This window comes from Panthera pardus, unplaced genomic scaffold (genome assembly GCF_024362965.1).
Source record: "Panthera pardus isolate Hobbes unplaced genomic scaffold, ASM2436296v1 HiC_scaffold_8, whole genome shotgun sequence".
Taxonomy (NCBI): Eukaryota; Metazoa; Chordata; class Mammalia; order Carnivora; family Felidae; genus Panthera; species Panthera pardus.
Genome location: NW_026527013.1, coordinates 147,632,947 through 147,647,372, shown reverse-complemented (window position 1 = coordinate 147,647,372; position 14,426 = coordinate 147,632,947). Strand labels below are relative to the sequence as shown.

The following is a 14,426-nucleotide window of genomic DNA, read 5'->3' as shown; positions in this document are numbered from 1 at the left end:
TGGAAGGTGCTGGACAGTGACTGCTATGAAGCCAGGCGCTAGATAGCCAATGGCCGTGCTTCATCGTCATCATCATCGCTATTATCATTATTATTAGCATTGTTGTTATTGTTGAAGTTGCCCTCCCGGCCCTGCTGTCACCCAGACCTGGGTGACCCACACATGCATGGGGGCCGAGTCCCATAGCCTCCAGCTTTTCCAGTGCAGTTCTTGGTCTCAGCATGTGCAGAGGGCTTCGAGGGGCCAGCCACACAAGCCCTGTGCCATTATTACCCAGTATCACATCCTTCCTTTCCCCCACAGGAGCCTCCACTCCTGAGTCCTGGCCCTCCGAGGAGGCCCCTGTGCCAAGTGCTACCGTGCCGCGAGGACCCGTTTCTGAAATGAAAGCCATGCCGTGGAATTGGACTTGCCTGCTCTCCCATCTCCTGATGGTGGGGATGGGCTCCTCCACTCTGCTCCCCCGGCAGCCACCCCCAGTGTCCCAGAAGCGGTCTTTTGTTACGTTCCGCGGGGAGCCAGCTGAGGGTTTTAATCACTTGGTGGTGGACGAGAGGACAGGGCACATTTATTTGGGGGCCGTCAACCGGATCTACAAGCTCTCCAGTGACCTGAAGGTCTTGGTGACCCACCAGACAGGGCCAGATGAGGACAACCCCAAGTGTTACCCACCCCGCATCGTCCAGACGTGCAATGAGCCCCTGACGACCACCAACAATGTCAACAAGATGCTCCTGATAGACTACAAGGAGAATAGGCTGATTGCCTGTGGGAGCCTGTATCAAGGCATCTGCAAGCTTCTCAGGCTGGAAGACCTCTTCAAGCTGGGGGAGCCTTTTCACAAAAAGGAACACTACCTGTCTGGAGTCAACGAGAGCGGCTCTGTCTTTGGAGTGATCGTCTCCTACAGCAACCTAGATGACAAGCTCTTCATCGCCACAGCAGTGGATGGGAAGCCAGAGTACTTCCCTACCATCTCCAGCCGGAAGCTGACCAAGAACTCAGAGGCGGACGGCATGTTCGCTTACGTCTTCCACGATGAGTTTGTGGCCTCGATGATTAAGATCCCTTCAGACACCTTCACTGTCATCCCTGACTTTGATATCTACTATGTCTATGGCTTCAGCAGTGGCAATTTTGTCTACTTTTTGACGCTTCAGCCTGAGATGGTGTCTCCACCAGGCTCCACCACAAAGGAGCAGGTCTATACATCCAAGCTTGTGAGGCTTTGCAAGGAGGACACCGCCTTCAACTCCTACGTGGAGGTGCCCATTGGCTGTGAGCGCGGCGGGGTGGAGTACCGCTTGCTGCAGGCCGCCTACCTGTCCAAAGCCGGGGCTGTGCTCGCCCGGACCCTCGGAGTCCGTCCGGAGGACGACCTCCTGTTCACTGTCTTCTCCAAGGGCCAGAAACGGAAAATGAAATCCCTGGATGAGTCGGCCCTGTGCATCTTCATCTTGAAGCAGATCAACGATCGCATTAAGGAGCGACTGCAGTCCTGCTATCGGGGCGAGGGCACGCTGGACCTGGCCTGGCTTAAGGTGAAGGACATTCCCTGCAGCAGTGCGGTGAGTCAGGGGAGAGCCTGCGGGCTGGGATGGCGTGGCGTGGCAGGGGGACACTAGCCTGTGGTTTCCATGGGATGTGAATCACCCATCCCATTTTGCCAATGGGACAAATACATCTCTGGGTCTCACTGGACTCAGATCAGCACCAGCTCCAACATGCTATGGCTATGGCGCTGAGCTTATGAGAGCTGGAGCTAGAGCTGCAAGGTAGATTTCCTATTTGATGCTTTTCTCTATTCTGTATTAGCTCATGGCATGGCTCTAGGAGGGCATGCTAGAAATAGGTGGGGATTGTGTCATACAGATGTCACATACACCAGGCATTGTTAAGACAAGATTATTATGTCCTGTGGTATAAGACACATATCCATCTTTCTTACTGACCATGCCAAAAATCACTTTCTTGGGAACTTAGAATAAAACCATTACTGGGAGTAATGGAGCCAGCCATTCTATACTTGGGATAGATCTAGGGCTTCAGGAGCATCACGTTTTTGTCCCTCGAGGATCCTTAGGAAATGGCTAAATGAGAGCAGTGGTATGGTGGGAGTCCAGGGAACACAGAGGTGAAAACAGAGCTTGCTGAGAAAACTGCATTTATGGGGCACCTGGATGGCTCAGTCGATTAAGTCTCTGACTCTTGGTTTTGGCTCAGGCCATGATCTCATGGTTTGTGAGATCGAGCCCCATGTCAGGCTCCATGCTGACAGTGCAGAGCCTGTTTGGGATTCTCTCTCTCTCTCTGCCCTTCCCTTGCTCACTCTCTCTCTCAAAATAAATAAACTTAAAAAAACTGCATGTATTAAGCATCTTCTGTGTGCACTGTTCCGTGGAAGAGATATGGCAAGCAGCCTCGGAACCCTACTGAGTGACAGAAGTGCTGAAGGAAACCAGAAAAAGGGGAGAATGAAGGGCTGGTTTAGAAGACCTTCCCAGGGACTCATGCAACAGGTGACCCACCCTCCTGCCTCTCCCAACCTAACTCACTCGTGATCCAGCTTGCTATGGCTTCACATCTGTTCATCTTTAAAATGGTCCAGTTTTTTCTCATTGTTCCAGTGACTTAGAAGTCTGATTTATGAGCATCTTCTATGCCCTGTGTCCCTCTCCTTCCTCCTTTTTTTTTTTTTTTTCATTCACTTAAAAACCTAGTTTGAGAAAAGTCTATCCTAGAGAGAAGAAAGGAGAATTCACACACAGGTGGAACATGTTTGCACGGATGTGATTCTTGACTGCTAGCCCAACTTTGGTGGAATTCCACATTAGTGAAATGTATTTTGATTGATTTAAAAAGTCTAAGTTTCCCTTCATGAAATATGGCTACTTGCCAAACCCATCTCAGAGGGTGCTGGCACCCAGGCAGCTTGTGGGGGGAGGGGCTGTTCTTGTGGGCTCTGGGACTTTGAGGTAGGGGTTGGGGAGATGGAGAAGAAGGAAGGGACTTGGCAAGGTTTGCCTTTGGTGCCCTAACATTTAGGCTCATGCTGTTTTCCACTGGTGAGTTTTCTAGGTAGTTGGGCTGAAACTAAAAGATGCCATTTATTTCAGATAACCTGAGAAGCCTAGTGTCACAAAGGAAATGAGAGAGGCCAGAGAAGGAAGCAACAAGTTGACAATCTTAGCCAGGCCAGAGAGTGGAGGGGACTCCACTGTACCTGCTGAGCCTTAGTGGGTGGCATATCTTTGGGAGCCTTTGGTTTAGGGCAATGGCGGATTCACTCAATAGAGTCAATGAAACAAGACAGGTTTATGACCTGGGGGCCATGGACTTCTCCCAAATGCAGGCTATAAAGGCCAGGTGCTGTACTGTATGTACATATATTACAGCCTCAAGCACAGCTCCCTGGGAAGACGCAGTAGGGAGCCGGCGTGGAGAAGGAAGGCCCTTAGAGACCCTCTGATCTGTACCTTCATTCCGAGGCCCAACAAGGTGAATGAATTGCCCAAAGTCACATAGTTTGGGAAGGAATGGCAGACACAGCACTCGAGGAAAATTTCCTTTGCCTCTTGAGGAAAATCACACTTGCACACATGTATGCACACACATGCACACCTACACATGCATGTGTGCACACGTACAATAAGTACCCCCACGAGCATGCACACAAGTATGCACACCCTATGTTTGAAAGTGCAAGTCTATGCGGTGTGCTTACCAAACATCTAGTTCTTTTGAGATCAGATGGGTTGGCTATTTTTTCCATAGATGCTTTTCTGTAGAAAACTGGCTCAGATTCTGTCTTTTTGGGTGATGCTTTTGGGAGTAGACTCAGCTGCAGGGATCAGCCTGGCTGCCGATGGGCAGGTGTTTGCCCCGCCCTTGCTCCCTGCCACAATACAAAAAGCAAAGTTCATCATGGGAGTCTGCAGAGCTGCGGGTCCTGAGACCGCATGGTGGCCTTGGAGAGAACAGAGGGACGACAGCTTTGCAAGACAGGCTAATGCCAGGGCTGGGAGTCATGGAGCCAGATAACAAGCTTTTGATTTTTCTTTGGGCTTTAATTAGCCCTTTCAAGTTCGAGGCAAGTTCAGGGCTGAGAGCAGAAAGGAGGAGGCCAGAAACTCCACACCAGGCTGGGCTGTCTCCCCAGCCAGTATAAAAGGCCACACCAGCTTGTAATGTCAAGTATCAGTTTCCTTTGATTCGGCCGACGCTCGGATTACTTTGCTCCAGTCCTCAGGTGCTCGGCTACAATTCATTTGGCCCCAGCTCAGACCACACATGCGCCCCGTGCCATCAGCCAGGCCAGGCTCCTGGGCCTCCCCAGGGAGGAGTGGTCGTGGGCACACCACTTGCAAACCCAGCTTGTCCTCCACCCGTTCATGTGGCTGTTGGGTTCCTTTCCTCTCTCCCTTTCCTGCCTTGAGGCAATGATGGACTGGATGCATCTAGAGTTCTCTTTTGCCTGTGAGTCCAAGATTCCCTTGAGGCCTGTGAGGTGGGATGGAATCTCGGATGGCCTCAGTCCTGCAGCCTGCCCTTTGTAAGACCACAGTGGAGGGAAGCGAAGGCCCAAGAGATTGACTTTTAAGACTTGTGGTTTGTAGGCTAAGGGATTCCCTTAGCTTCATCGTAATTACAATCCATAGAGCTTGAAAAGGTATGATTAGTGGTTCATTTTTTTCAATTGAGACATAATTGACATACAACATCATGTTGGTTTCAGATGTACAACATGACAATTGAGTATTTGTATGTATTACAAAGTGATTGCCACACGACGTCCAGTTATCTACACACAGTCACATGTTTTTTTTTTCTTGTGGTGACACCTTTTAAGATCTATTCTCTCAGCCACTTTCAAATATACAATGCAGCATATCAACTATAGTCAATCATGCAGCACATTACATCCCCAGGACTTATTTATTTTATAGCTGGAAGTTTGTACCTCTTGACCAGGGACTCATTTTTATTGTGTTCCTGTTTTCCTAATTCCCTAAGGTAGACCACTCATCCCATGGTATTCTTCAGGGTTTTCCGGCCCTTCCCATTTCTTGGGATCCACATTCCTTCCCCTGAACTCAGGCCTCCCGAACTCAGAGCAGGAAGCAATATAAGCCCTGGGGCCTCTGGCCCCCTTATTATGTGCCAGCTGGTATTTTGCCTGTGTGCAGGGAAGACCAGGTAGAGTGGGAAGAAGACATCTGTGTGACTCAGCCTGCCATTCCACGGGGCATTCGTGGTGGGCCACAGCCTGGTGAGCAGAGGGGGAAGGGTTGTATGTGAGGAGGGTTCTCAGTCTGCAGGTCCCCAGAGAGCTCCGCACTGTTTTGATTTTATTCCAGGTGAATCAGGGAAGGGTGGCGGAGTCCACATCAGAGATAAGGGCTGGCAGGCTCGGAGTGGCCTCCTCACGGGGATGTAAATGCATGTCACAAACACGAATCTCTGAGTGGGTGTTGGGTGTAGAGGCTGGCGAAGCAGCCCAGGTGTTTTCTGGTGCTTGTGGGAGATGGAAGCAGCTTCCCCCTTTGCCTTCTAGGCCATTCTTTTCCTGTGTCCTGGCTTTCCCAGCCTGAATGGAAAGAGGTATCCAAGAACAAATGGTCTGTTGTCTGAAAATTGCTTTACAGGTCTCAGGAGGGCACAGGCAGAAGGAGGGTCCTAGAGGCATCAGCTGGGGGTCCCATTCTATCTTGGGACTCAGCAGACTGAAGACCGACCTGAGTCCCTTTGCTTCTGAGCGTTCAGGAGGGTTAATGCTAATGATGTAATCTCTGTTTCTGCTACTCAGCACGGGATGGTCTCTGTCTCTCCCTTTTGAAGGCTGTCATGTCACCCAGGCTCCCCAACCCCTCTGTCTACAGAGCACAAGATGACTGGCATGAGAAGCCCATTGTCTTTGGCTTCTGTCATGTGCCATGGCCCTAAGCAGGCCAAGGTGACAGTTCCCAGCCCTTTCCTGGGAGCCCTGACACTCCTGACCCAGAGTGGGGCAACGAGGCTGGGGAGTGTGCTGTTGTGGGCCAAAGCTCTTGTGTTCACATGGGCCGAGTGGCCTGGCCTCCCAGATCCCCCAAGCAAGCTATCTATGCCTCCTCAACCTTTCTTCAGCCTTCTAGGGTAACCTCATGGAACACTAGCCCTTCCACCTTCGAATTAATTAATGAATCGATGAAACATTTGTCAGGCCCTTGGCTACGTGCTCCCTCCTGGTGGGTGCCAATCATGAAACGACATCGGTCTCCAGGGGCCCAGGATCCCAGGAGGGAGCTGCGCCCCAGTAGGTGATTATGGCCTGTGTGATGGGAACAATGGCTGTGGTCATGGGACAGGTCATTACTCATGCCACTAAGTCTTCCCTGAGTTTGGAGCCAATTGAGAAGTGGACATAGGAGTCAGGCAATGTCAGCTTTAGTACTGATAAGGCCATATGGGGCAAAAATCAGCTTTTTAATCTTCCCCTTAAAACTTGAACTTCAAGTGACCTTCCAATACAAAAATGTAGGTGCTCAGGGCAGAAACTATTATCCAGAATCATTGCCTCCCACCGGTCACGCCTCAGTAGTGGGAACAGAGAGTGGTGGCCTCTGGGCTGCCTCAGGAGTTCATCTTGTGCCTGACAGTTTACAGAGGGGTTCATCACCTCCTTTTCTTCTCCCAACAGTGCAGTAGGATAATAGAAAAGGCAGGCATCCCCTCCAGTTGAGGAGCTGGAGGAACAGAAAAGTCAAGTAGATCCCTCAAGGTCTTATGATTGGTGGGCTAGAACCTACATCCTAATTCTCAGCCCAGTGCTTTCCCCACTTATGCTCAGTGGTGTGCCAGTGGCATCCAGTGTGGGGCAATATGGTGCAGGCACTGTCTGGGCATTGCAGGGCACTTATGATCCTGGGATCTCAGGCTCTAGAACACTGAGTGCCAATGGGACCCTCATTCACTGCAAGAACTAGAAAAGCCTCTCACATTTCCAGAAGTCCCTGGTTGAGAACCATTGCTAAACCACACCTCTCTATGACTCGGGGCTTACCCGCCAGTCCTGCTCCATCCCACAACATTCACAGAGGCACAGGGACTGAGCTTTTGATTTTTAACCCCAAGCTTCGCTTCATGTCTGATAGTGAGGAATAGTGAAGGAGAACCCCGTTCACAGGTGCCCTTGCTTTGACTTGTGTATGCATTGGTTTTGCAGGCACGGCAGCCCTGGGAGGAGACAGAGTCACCCCCCGGCCCTGGACATGGGCTGGCCTCCCATCCCAGCCTGGATGGTTACTCAGGTTCGTCTGGCGCCTGGGATCCTGAAAGTCCATGCGAGTGAGCATCCGGCATGGTCAGGAGGCCGTCCCAGGCTCCGGGTGCTGGTTTCTGCTAGTCTGCTTAGGGTGTTTTCTTTTCCCAGTCAGCAGGAAGTGCCGCTCTGGCTGGATGGGGTGTATCCTGTTGTTCATGGTGCTAGGCAGCTTTCTCTTGCTGCTCAGACATAGTCCCTGCTCAGACCAGGAACTCCTCCTCTTGCCTGCCCCATGCCTCCTTCCTCAGCTCCACTCTATCTCTCTCTCTCTCTCTCTCTCACACACACACACACACACACACACACACACACACACACACACACACACTTGGCCCATCAGACATGCTCACCGCACACCACACTCTCACCCAGTGAGAGCTCACATCACACTACTTTCTCATTGGTCCCGGTACCCACCCCTCATGGCCCTTTGACCCAGTACTCCAGACTTCAAATTTGGGATTTGGGAATCTGCCATATTGCAACTGCCACATTGCAAACTTTATAGAGTCAAGTTTTCCCTCCCTCCCCTTGACATGGCTTCTGTTCCAGGCATGCAGGTGAGAAGGCCACCCACCTTCCTCTTTTTGCCCAACGGGGTTTGCAATCAAAGTCATATCCCAGCTAAGTACACACGGTCCTTTGGGATACAGGATGGTGGCTGAGCCTTGGGTGGTGTGCTGGGCCAGGTGAAGGGACATGTCCTCCCAGAATGCTCTGGAACCTCTCGAGTCGGCAGGGAGAGTGGCAGGACCCAGGAGTCCCACACACAGACTTTTAACAAAGACAGCTGCCAGGAGACCTGAGGAGGCCTTCATCCCTGTCTCTGCTGCTCTCTCTGCCGTGTCCTGCTATCTCACTTGCGCTCGTCCCCCGGGGCCCTCTTCCCCCTCCTTCTGTGACACATTCTCCCTCCGCCCACACACTACGCGGAGCAGCTAATGCGGCAAGATCTCGCTCACGTGCACACACATGCGCACACATGTGCCCCATGCGGTGTGTTAGTAGCCCAGCCGAAATGGGCATCCGGGTCTCTTGTTCAGTGAGCGCGCAGACCAGCCAGCCTCCACGGCCCGCATCTGCATTCTGGGCCTTTCCTTCAACTCCTGTCATCCTCACAGGGTGGTGTCTTGGCTGGGATTCTGAGAATTTGGACCTCTGGGTCTCAGCCAGTCCTCGCTCATGAGATACCACTGGGCTGGTGATGAAGCTTCCTTTTTGCTTTGAGCTATGTGTCCCATCTTCACAAAGGAGGTGAGAAAAATAATATCCCTTTCATAAAGTGTGTTGAGACTCCTAAGGAAAGAGAAATACGTAGACATTAATAAATAATGAGAGTCATAGAACACTTTGTGTTTGTAAGACGCTTAAAACCTCCACGGCCCCACCTGTATATTCTCCTTTGGTTATAATAACCACCCGATGGGACAGGAAGTAACTTAGTGACATTACTAGGATTTCACACTTGTATTTTTTCTTCACCAGGATCTGCTTTTGAGAGATTTGGGCTCTGCCTAACCCAGATGTCATGTTCCATATCCCAGGCCTGGTGTGTACCCTGTTCGTCTTCCCCTGCATCTGGCACATGTTATGAATGCTCAGTTAAGGCATTTGAAAGAGAGGCTACATTCCAAACCAGACTCTCCCTGCTGTTCCCTTCAGGTGTCCCTCAGCTTTTGCAAGGCAGAGGGGAATGACCACACCTCCGTGCAGGGCACTTGCTTCTTTTCATTAACAAACTTAGTGGAGAGAAGGGGAAAAGACAACTAAGAGAGTTTTTCACTCAGCCTCTCCATTTACATTCTTTTTTCCCCTGTGGATTGGGCCCCCCATGCTGTCCACGTAGATGGAACAGGATCAGCGGGAGAAGAAAGCCCACATCTTTTCCCGGTCTCGGTGTCATTACTGTGTCTCTGTCAGTGTTCCAAAATATAATGGGATTTGTTTGGCTAATTTATCCCGCATGCAGGCAACATTATCCAGACTCACTCACGAGCCCGAGGAGCAAGAGGGGAAGATGCACGGCAACAAGAGTGGGGCTAATAGAATTTATTCCCACTAACAAGGGAATGACCTACCCCATAATTCAGCCTGACCAGCGGGGCCGCTGCTTCCCGGCGCCCGCCAGAAAACACACAAACTTAATCATTGTGGCGCACCCCGCTCCAATTACAGCCCTCGTGGCGCGGGGGCTGTCTGCTGCGTTCTGGAAGGGGGTGGGAAGGTGGGATTGATGAGCTTCTTTGCCCTTGACAGGTAGCCACCGGGGACCTCTGAAGTTAAGGTACAAATGGAGAGAAGCGGCACCCAACAAGGCTGTGCTTGGTGCCATTCCCAACGCTAGGAAGCCTTCCCTGGTATTTCCCACAGGTCCAGTTTGGACTACTGGGCTAACCCCAGCATGGTGGCCATCTGCAGAGCTGGGCCAGTGGGGTCCTGATTCTCTTGCTTGGCTGGACTATAGCTCTGGCCATGGTATCACGAGTCTGTGTGCTTATCAGAGGATGGAACCCAGGGCTCTCAGCAGCTGAGCTAATGAGGAGAAGGTCATGGGTTCAACCCCCGGGATCCGATCCCTTGTTGGAGCTACTCTTTGCTGGCTGTGCTCAGCAATTCCTGGGAGGGGTATGTTGCTACAGCTCACTGTTGGTTACAGCAAGGCCTACAGAGAGTGTGCTTGGCTTAATGCCTCTCTCCTGGGAAAACAGCTCGAGATACTGGCATTAGTTTCCTATCAGAAGGATAGCTTATTATGATGATGAGGGAAAGACCACTCAGATACCTGGTGCGATTGGGCACAGACGATCTCAAGCACACGCAGAAACATTAAAATGAGTACAAAAATGAGCATTGCTTTTAGCAAATCATTCCCATGGATCCATAGATAGTTAAGTGCTTTCATGGTTGTTTGCATTGGAAGCCACAAATACACACATAACTCCTAAAACACGATGACCTCTGTCCTCTATTTTAGTACCCACCCTTTTTAGATGCTTAGAAATCTGGCACTTGACTCTTGGGATCCTTGGTGTGATTTGTTGGGTTGTCCTTCCAAGCCCGAGATACTTTTCATGAAGCCCCTTCAGTAACAGTTTTGTGTAACCAGGTTGTTGTGACTGTGGTTTTCTGGCTTCCCCTCTCTCGGTCTCCGTATACATTCATTGTCCCTACAATCTCATTGGAAAAGACAATACAGGAATCATTCTGAGATCGCACTTAGTAACGAGGTGGATGGGGCCTCATTCCCTCTTTCCGCTTCCGATGTCTGTGCTCACAGCCAGGGTGAGAGGGCCGGCCTTCACTTGCTGCAAGGCTTTCTCTGGCTCTCAAGAGAGTTCAACCCATGGGGTCAGCATGGGCCGCGGGCAGACTTTCAGGGGAGGAGAGGTTAGAACGAAAAGAGAAAGGAAATTTTATGCAGAACTGTAAAGGAATCGGTGGGTCAGAGTCCAACTTGGGGGATTTTTCCTTGTCACAGAAATGAGCACTCGGGCACATGGGACTATTTTATGGAGTAAGAAGCTTTCTGATAAGTAAATCTAAAACCTACCAGAGCCACCTCAAGATGTTCCCACCTCCCCGAGGATTCTCTTTGCTTACCTTCTCCGCCTGCTGTCCAAGTCAGAGTCATCTCAAGGGATAGATGCACTGTGGGCATCAGACGCTATTGCATTTATTAACACCTTAGGGGTCAGTGGTCATATTTGAGCTATGGCCCCCAATAAGTGGGTGATTATTACCTTCCTATACTGCAGGGCTTTACAACTGGAGTCTGTATTTAGACATGAGCTACTTCAGCTTATCTGATCAATATCTCCCTTTAAAAAGAAATCCCACATGCGTAATTCACTGATTCCCCCTTTCCAGTGGAAGTCTGCTATGGTCAGCTTTCAGGATGTGTGTGTGTGTGTGTGTGTGTGTGTGTGTGTGTGTGTGTGTGTGTGTGTAATTAACAGGAAGAATTTAGGGCTGCTGAGCATGAGGAATCTAAAGATCTTTTCTTTTCCACATTAGCAAGGACCTCATGGGCCTTTGCTCCTCTTTTTTTCCTAACTTCTATTTCTTTTCAAAACTTCAGCCCTCACTTTCTTTGGGACCAACAGACCCAGGAAAGGAGGAAGCCCTTTTCTGATGACTGGCCAAGGGCCTCCTTCAAAGGGGAGAGTTAGTTGCTTCCACGGGTCCCAGAAAGGCAGAGCACATGTCCTGCATGACAGGAGAAGTGGAGGCAGGGGCTCTTCCCTGAGTAGTCTTTGGCCCTGGAATAAGTTCCTTTGGGGTCACCCTATAGCAACCCTGCAGGAAACCCCTACATAAGATCAGTTTTTGTCCCTCTGGACTGAGGATTTGGAGTTCTGGTACCATTTTCCCATCAACTTACTAGGTCACCGGTGGTGGGGGCATTGTCGTTGGACGCTATAGGCCTCAATTTCCCCTTCTGCAAAATGAGGCTGTTGGATTCTAAGATCTTGAGTTACTTTCCTTTTCTGAAATAGCTGATATGCGGAAGAGTGGCCGTGCCCTGTGCTGGATGGAGCTCTCTGAACTGAGCCCAGATGTCAGCCCTCCTGCACAACCCTGCTGCTGCCCCAGGTCATTGGTCACCATGCCCGCTGTACCTCCAGCGCTGGGTACAAAACTGAGGCAGGGCATGTGTTGCCTTGTCTAGTTGTAGCCCAGGTCTGTCTGTCTCCACTGGGAAAGGGGCAGGGACAGATGAAATGTTTCCATCTTTATATAGTTGGGTCCTCACCTAGGCTTTTATTTAATTGTTCCTTCCTACACGTTCTTAAGCATATTAATAAGTGAAGATCAGTAAGTAGTGTTGTCCTCACTCACCGCCTCAGTTTCCCCTAACAGAAACAGGAGCTCCAATAGCCTACGATACCAAAAGTTTGACGGAATATGACCCAACACAAGGCTCTTCAGAGGGTGAGCCTGGGCAAGTCTCTGGCACCTTCTCTCCTTGTGTGATGGCCTGGCCTTCCAGCTCTGTGGCGGGGATCCCGGGGTGCTCAGAACTCCTCTGCATGAGGTTGAGTGCTACTTTTGCATTCAGGAAGGGCAGGAGAGCTGGTGTGCTCCCACATGGAAGGACTCCTCTCTTTGCTGGACCAGGAGCTGCCCACGGAGCAAGGGAGGACCAGGTCTGACTTTGTATTTCCACGCCGACCGAGAGCAGCTGGGTCCCTGTTTGGCAGAGTTGGCTGTATCTGTCCCTCCCTGCTGGCTCACCTGGTCGGCCTCTTTTGGATCAATTTGGGATATTTGTAAACAGTCGATGCCCGGGGTAAGGGGGGCAGCCTGTGGCTATGGAACAGGCTGTGTCCTAGAGCTGAGCTAATTGGCCCACAGGGGGATGGACCTGGTGACCTTTACCTCATTAGCACCACATTTGGATCACTGAGCTCTGGCCTAGTTCTGACCTTTCCATAATAAGGACTCAATGTGGGGTTTCTGCAAAGGCGGGGCAACCGAGGGCGGGGCCGCGACTGTTCCACTTGACTGGGGAGCTGCCAGCAGGAACCAGACTAAGGGCCACGCTAGCCGGGGTGAGAGGTGGTTTCAGGACCAGATCGTGTCCCACCTCATCACCCATGGCCTTCAAAGTGGATTGGCACAGGTATCAGGTGACAGTGGTTCTTTATGAATGTGTCACCAGGGCGTGGGGCTTGGGGGCAATGCCAAGGAACTCCTGAGGAGATGCCCCCACTGTGTCCCAGCCCTGGCGTCTTCCTCAGCCCTCCTCAGAGTCTCCTCAGAGTCTCCCCACTGGGGTTCGCCAGCGACCGCTTTGGAGCTCCGGCCCCCGGAGCCTGGGGAGGCTGTTGCAGGAAGGATGCCGGCAGAATAACACCCTCTTTCCGCGGAGATGATAGAGCTTTTCAGAGTGCCAGTCTCTCTACGGAGTGGGAGCAATTTCCCTGTAATTGGTAAAGTAACCGTAACTGCTCTGTCATTTGTATGTAGCGACACATAATTGCACGGTAACCTTTGCCGCTGTGCGCGAGGGAAGCGCAGGAAGCTATTAGATTGTAATTTGGAGTGTCAGCTCTGGCTCTCCACACCACCTCCGCCACCACCGCTGGGGAGGCTGCCGTGGGGCCTCTGCGTCCCGGGGCCAGTAGGGCCTGCTCAGAGTGGCTGTGCTTTCTCTCCCCGGGCCTGGTCTGTGGCGCCCCTGGCAAGGAAGGGGACCTCCATGGCGATGATGCAGGTCCCTGAGTCTCACTTCCAGGGGTCCCGATCCAATAGATCCGGAGGCCATGCAAGAATTTGTGTTTCTTTCTTTCCTTTTTTTTTTAAAGACACGGAGAGAGTACGTGCGCATGTGCAAACAAGGGAGGGGCAGAGGGAGGGAGAGAGGGAGAGAACCCCAAGCAGATTCCACACCTGGCTGGGAGCTGATCTGGGGCTACATCTCACCAGCCATGAGATCATGACCTGAGATGAAATCAAGAGTCAGACGCTCAACCAACTGAGCCGCCCCAGTGCCCCAAGAATTTGCATTTCTGATGAATAACGCTAAATGTTCTGGATCTTACACTATTCCTCTGTTCCTTCCTACAGCCTCATAGGCCTTGTAGACCTTTAGGAAGTACCACTTTTGAAATTTCGTCTTGATAACATTGGTCTCCTTAGTTGTGATAACACCTCTCTGAGGTAGATACCATGAATTTCCCTAAAAACATGAGCCTCCCAAAGCTTGTCTGAATTGTCTAAGGATGACAAACGATGTGAGCTAACATTCCCATAGCACTTAGGAAGCGTCAGACAGTGTTCTACGTGCATTAAATCATGTAATCCTTACCACAGCACTAGGAAGTATATACTCATATTATTATCCCCATTATACCAATGATAAGCTGAGACACAGAGAGGGTAAGTGACTTGCCCAAGGTCACACAGCACTAAGTGGTGGAGCTGGGATTCAAATCTAGACATTCTGATTCTAGTTCCTCAGTGTTAACCACTGTGAAACTCAGGCTTTTATTTGCACATCCATCCATCCATCCATCCATCAATTTAACATCCGTCTTAACCTTCTATGAAGCTAAGGCCACAAAGACACATAAAACATGGTCCTGTGTTTGAGCTCATAGGCCCTGGAGTCCTGTGGATC

At 50.9% G+C, this 14,426-nt stretch overlaps 1 protein-coding gene across 2 annotated transcripts in view; it reads left to right on the top strand.

The window, feature by feature from the left end:
• The first annotated feature begins 283 nt into the window (after positions 1–283).
• The window catches only part of PLXNA4 (plexin A4), a 362,709-nt gene continuing 348,566 nt past the window's right edge, over positions 284–14,426 (top strand). The window contains exon 1 of one of the 2 annotated variants that reach the window (XM_053897778.1): positions 284–1,568. In XM_053897778.1, the coding sequence (XP_053753753.1) occupies positions 384–1,568 (1,185 nt within the window). In that variant the 5' untranslated portion in view covers positions 284–383. The remainder of the gene's footprint in view (positions 1,569–14,426) is intronic. The other variant, XM_019452774.2, reaches the window with a different exon arrangement.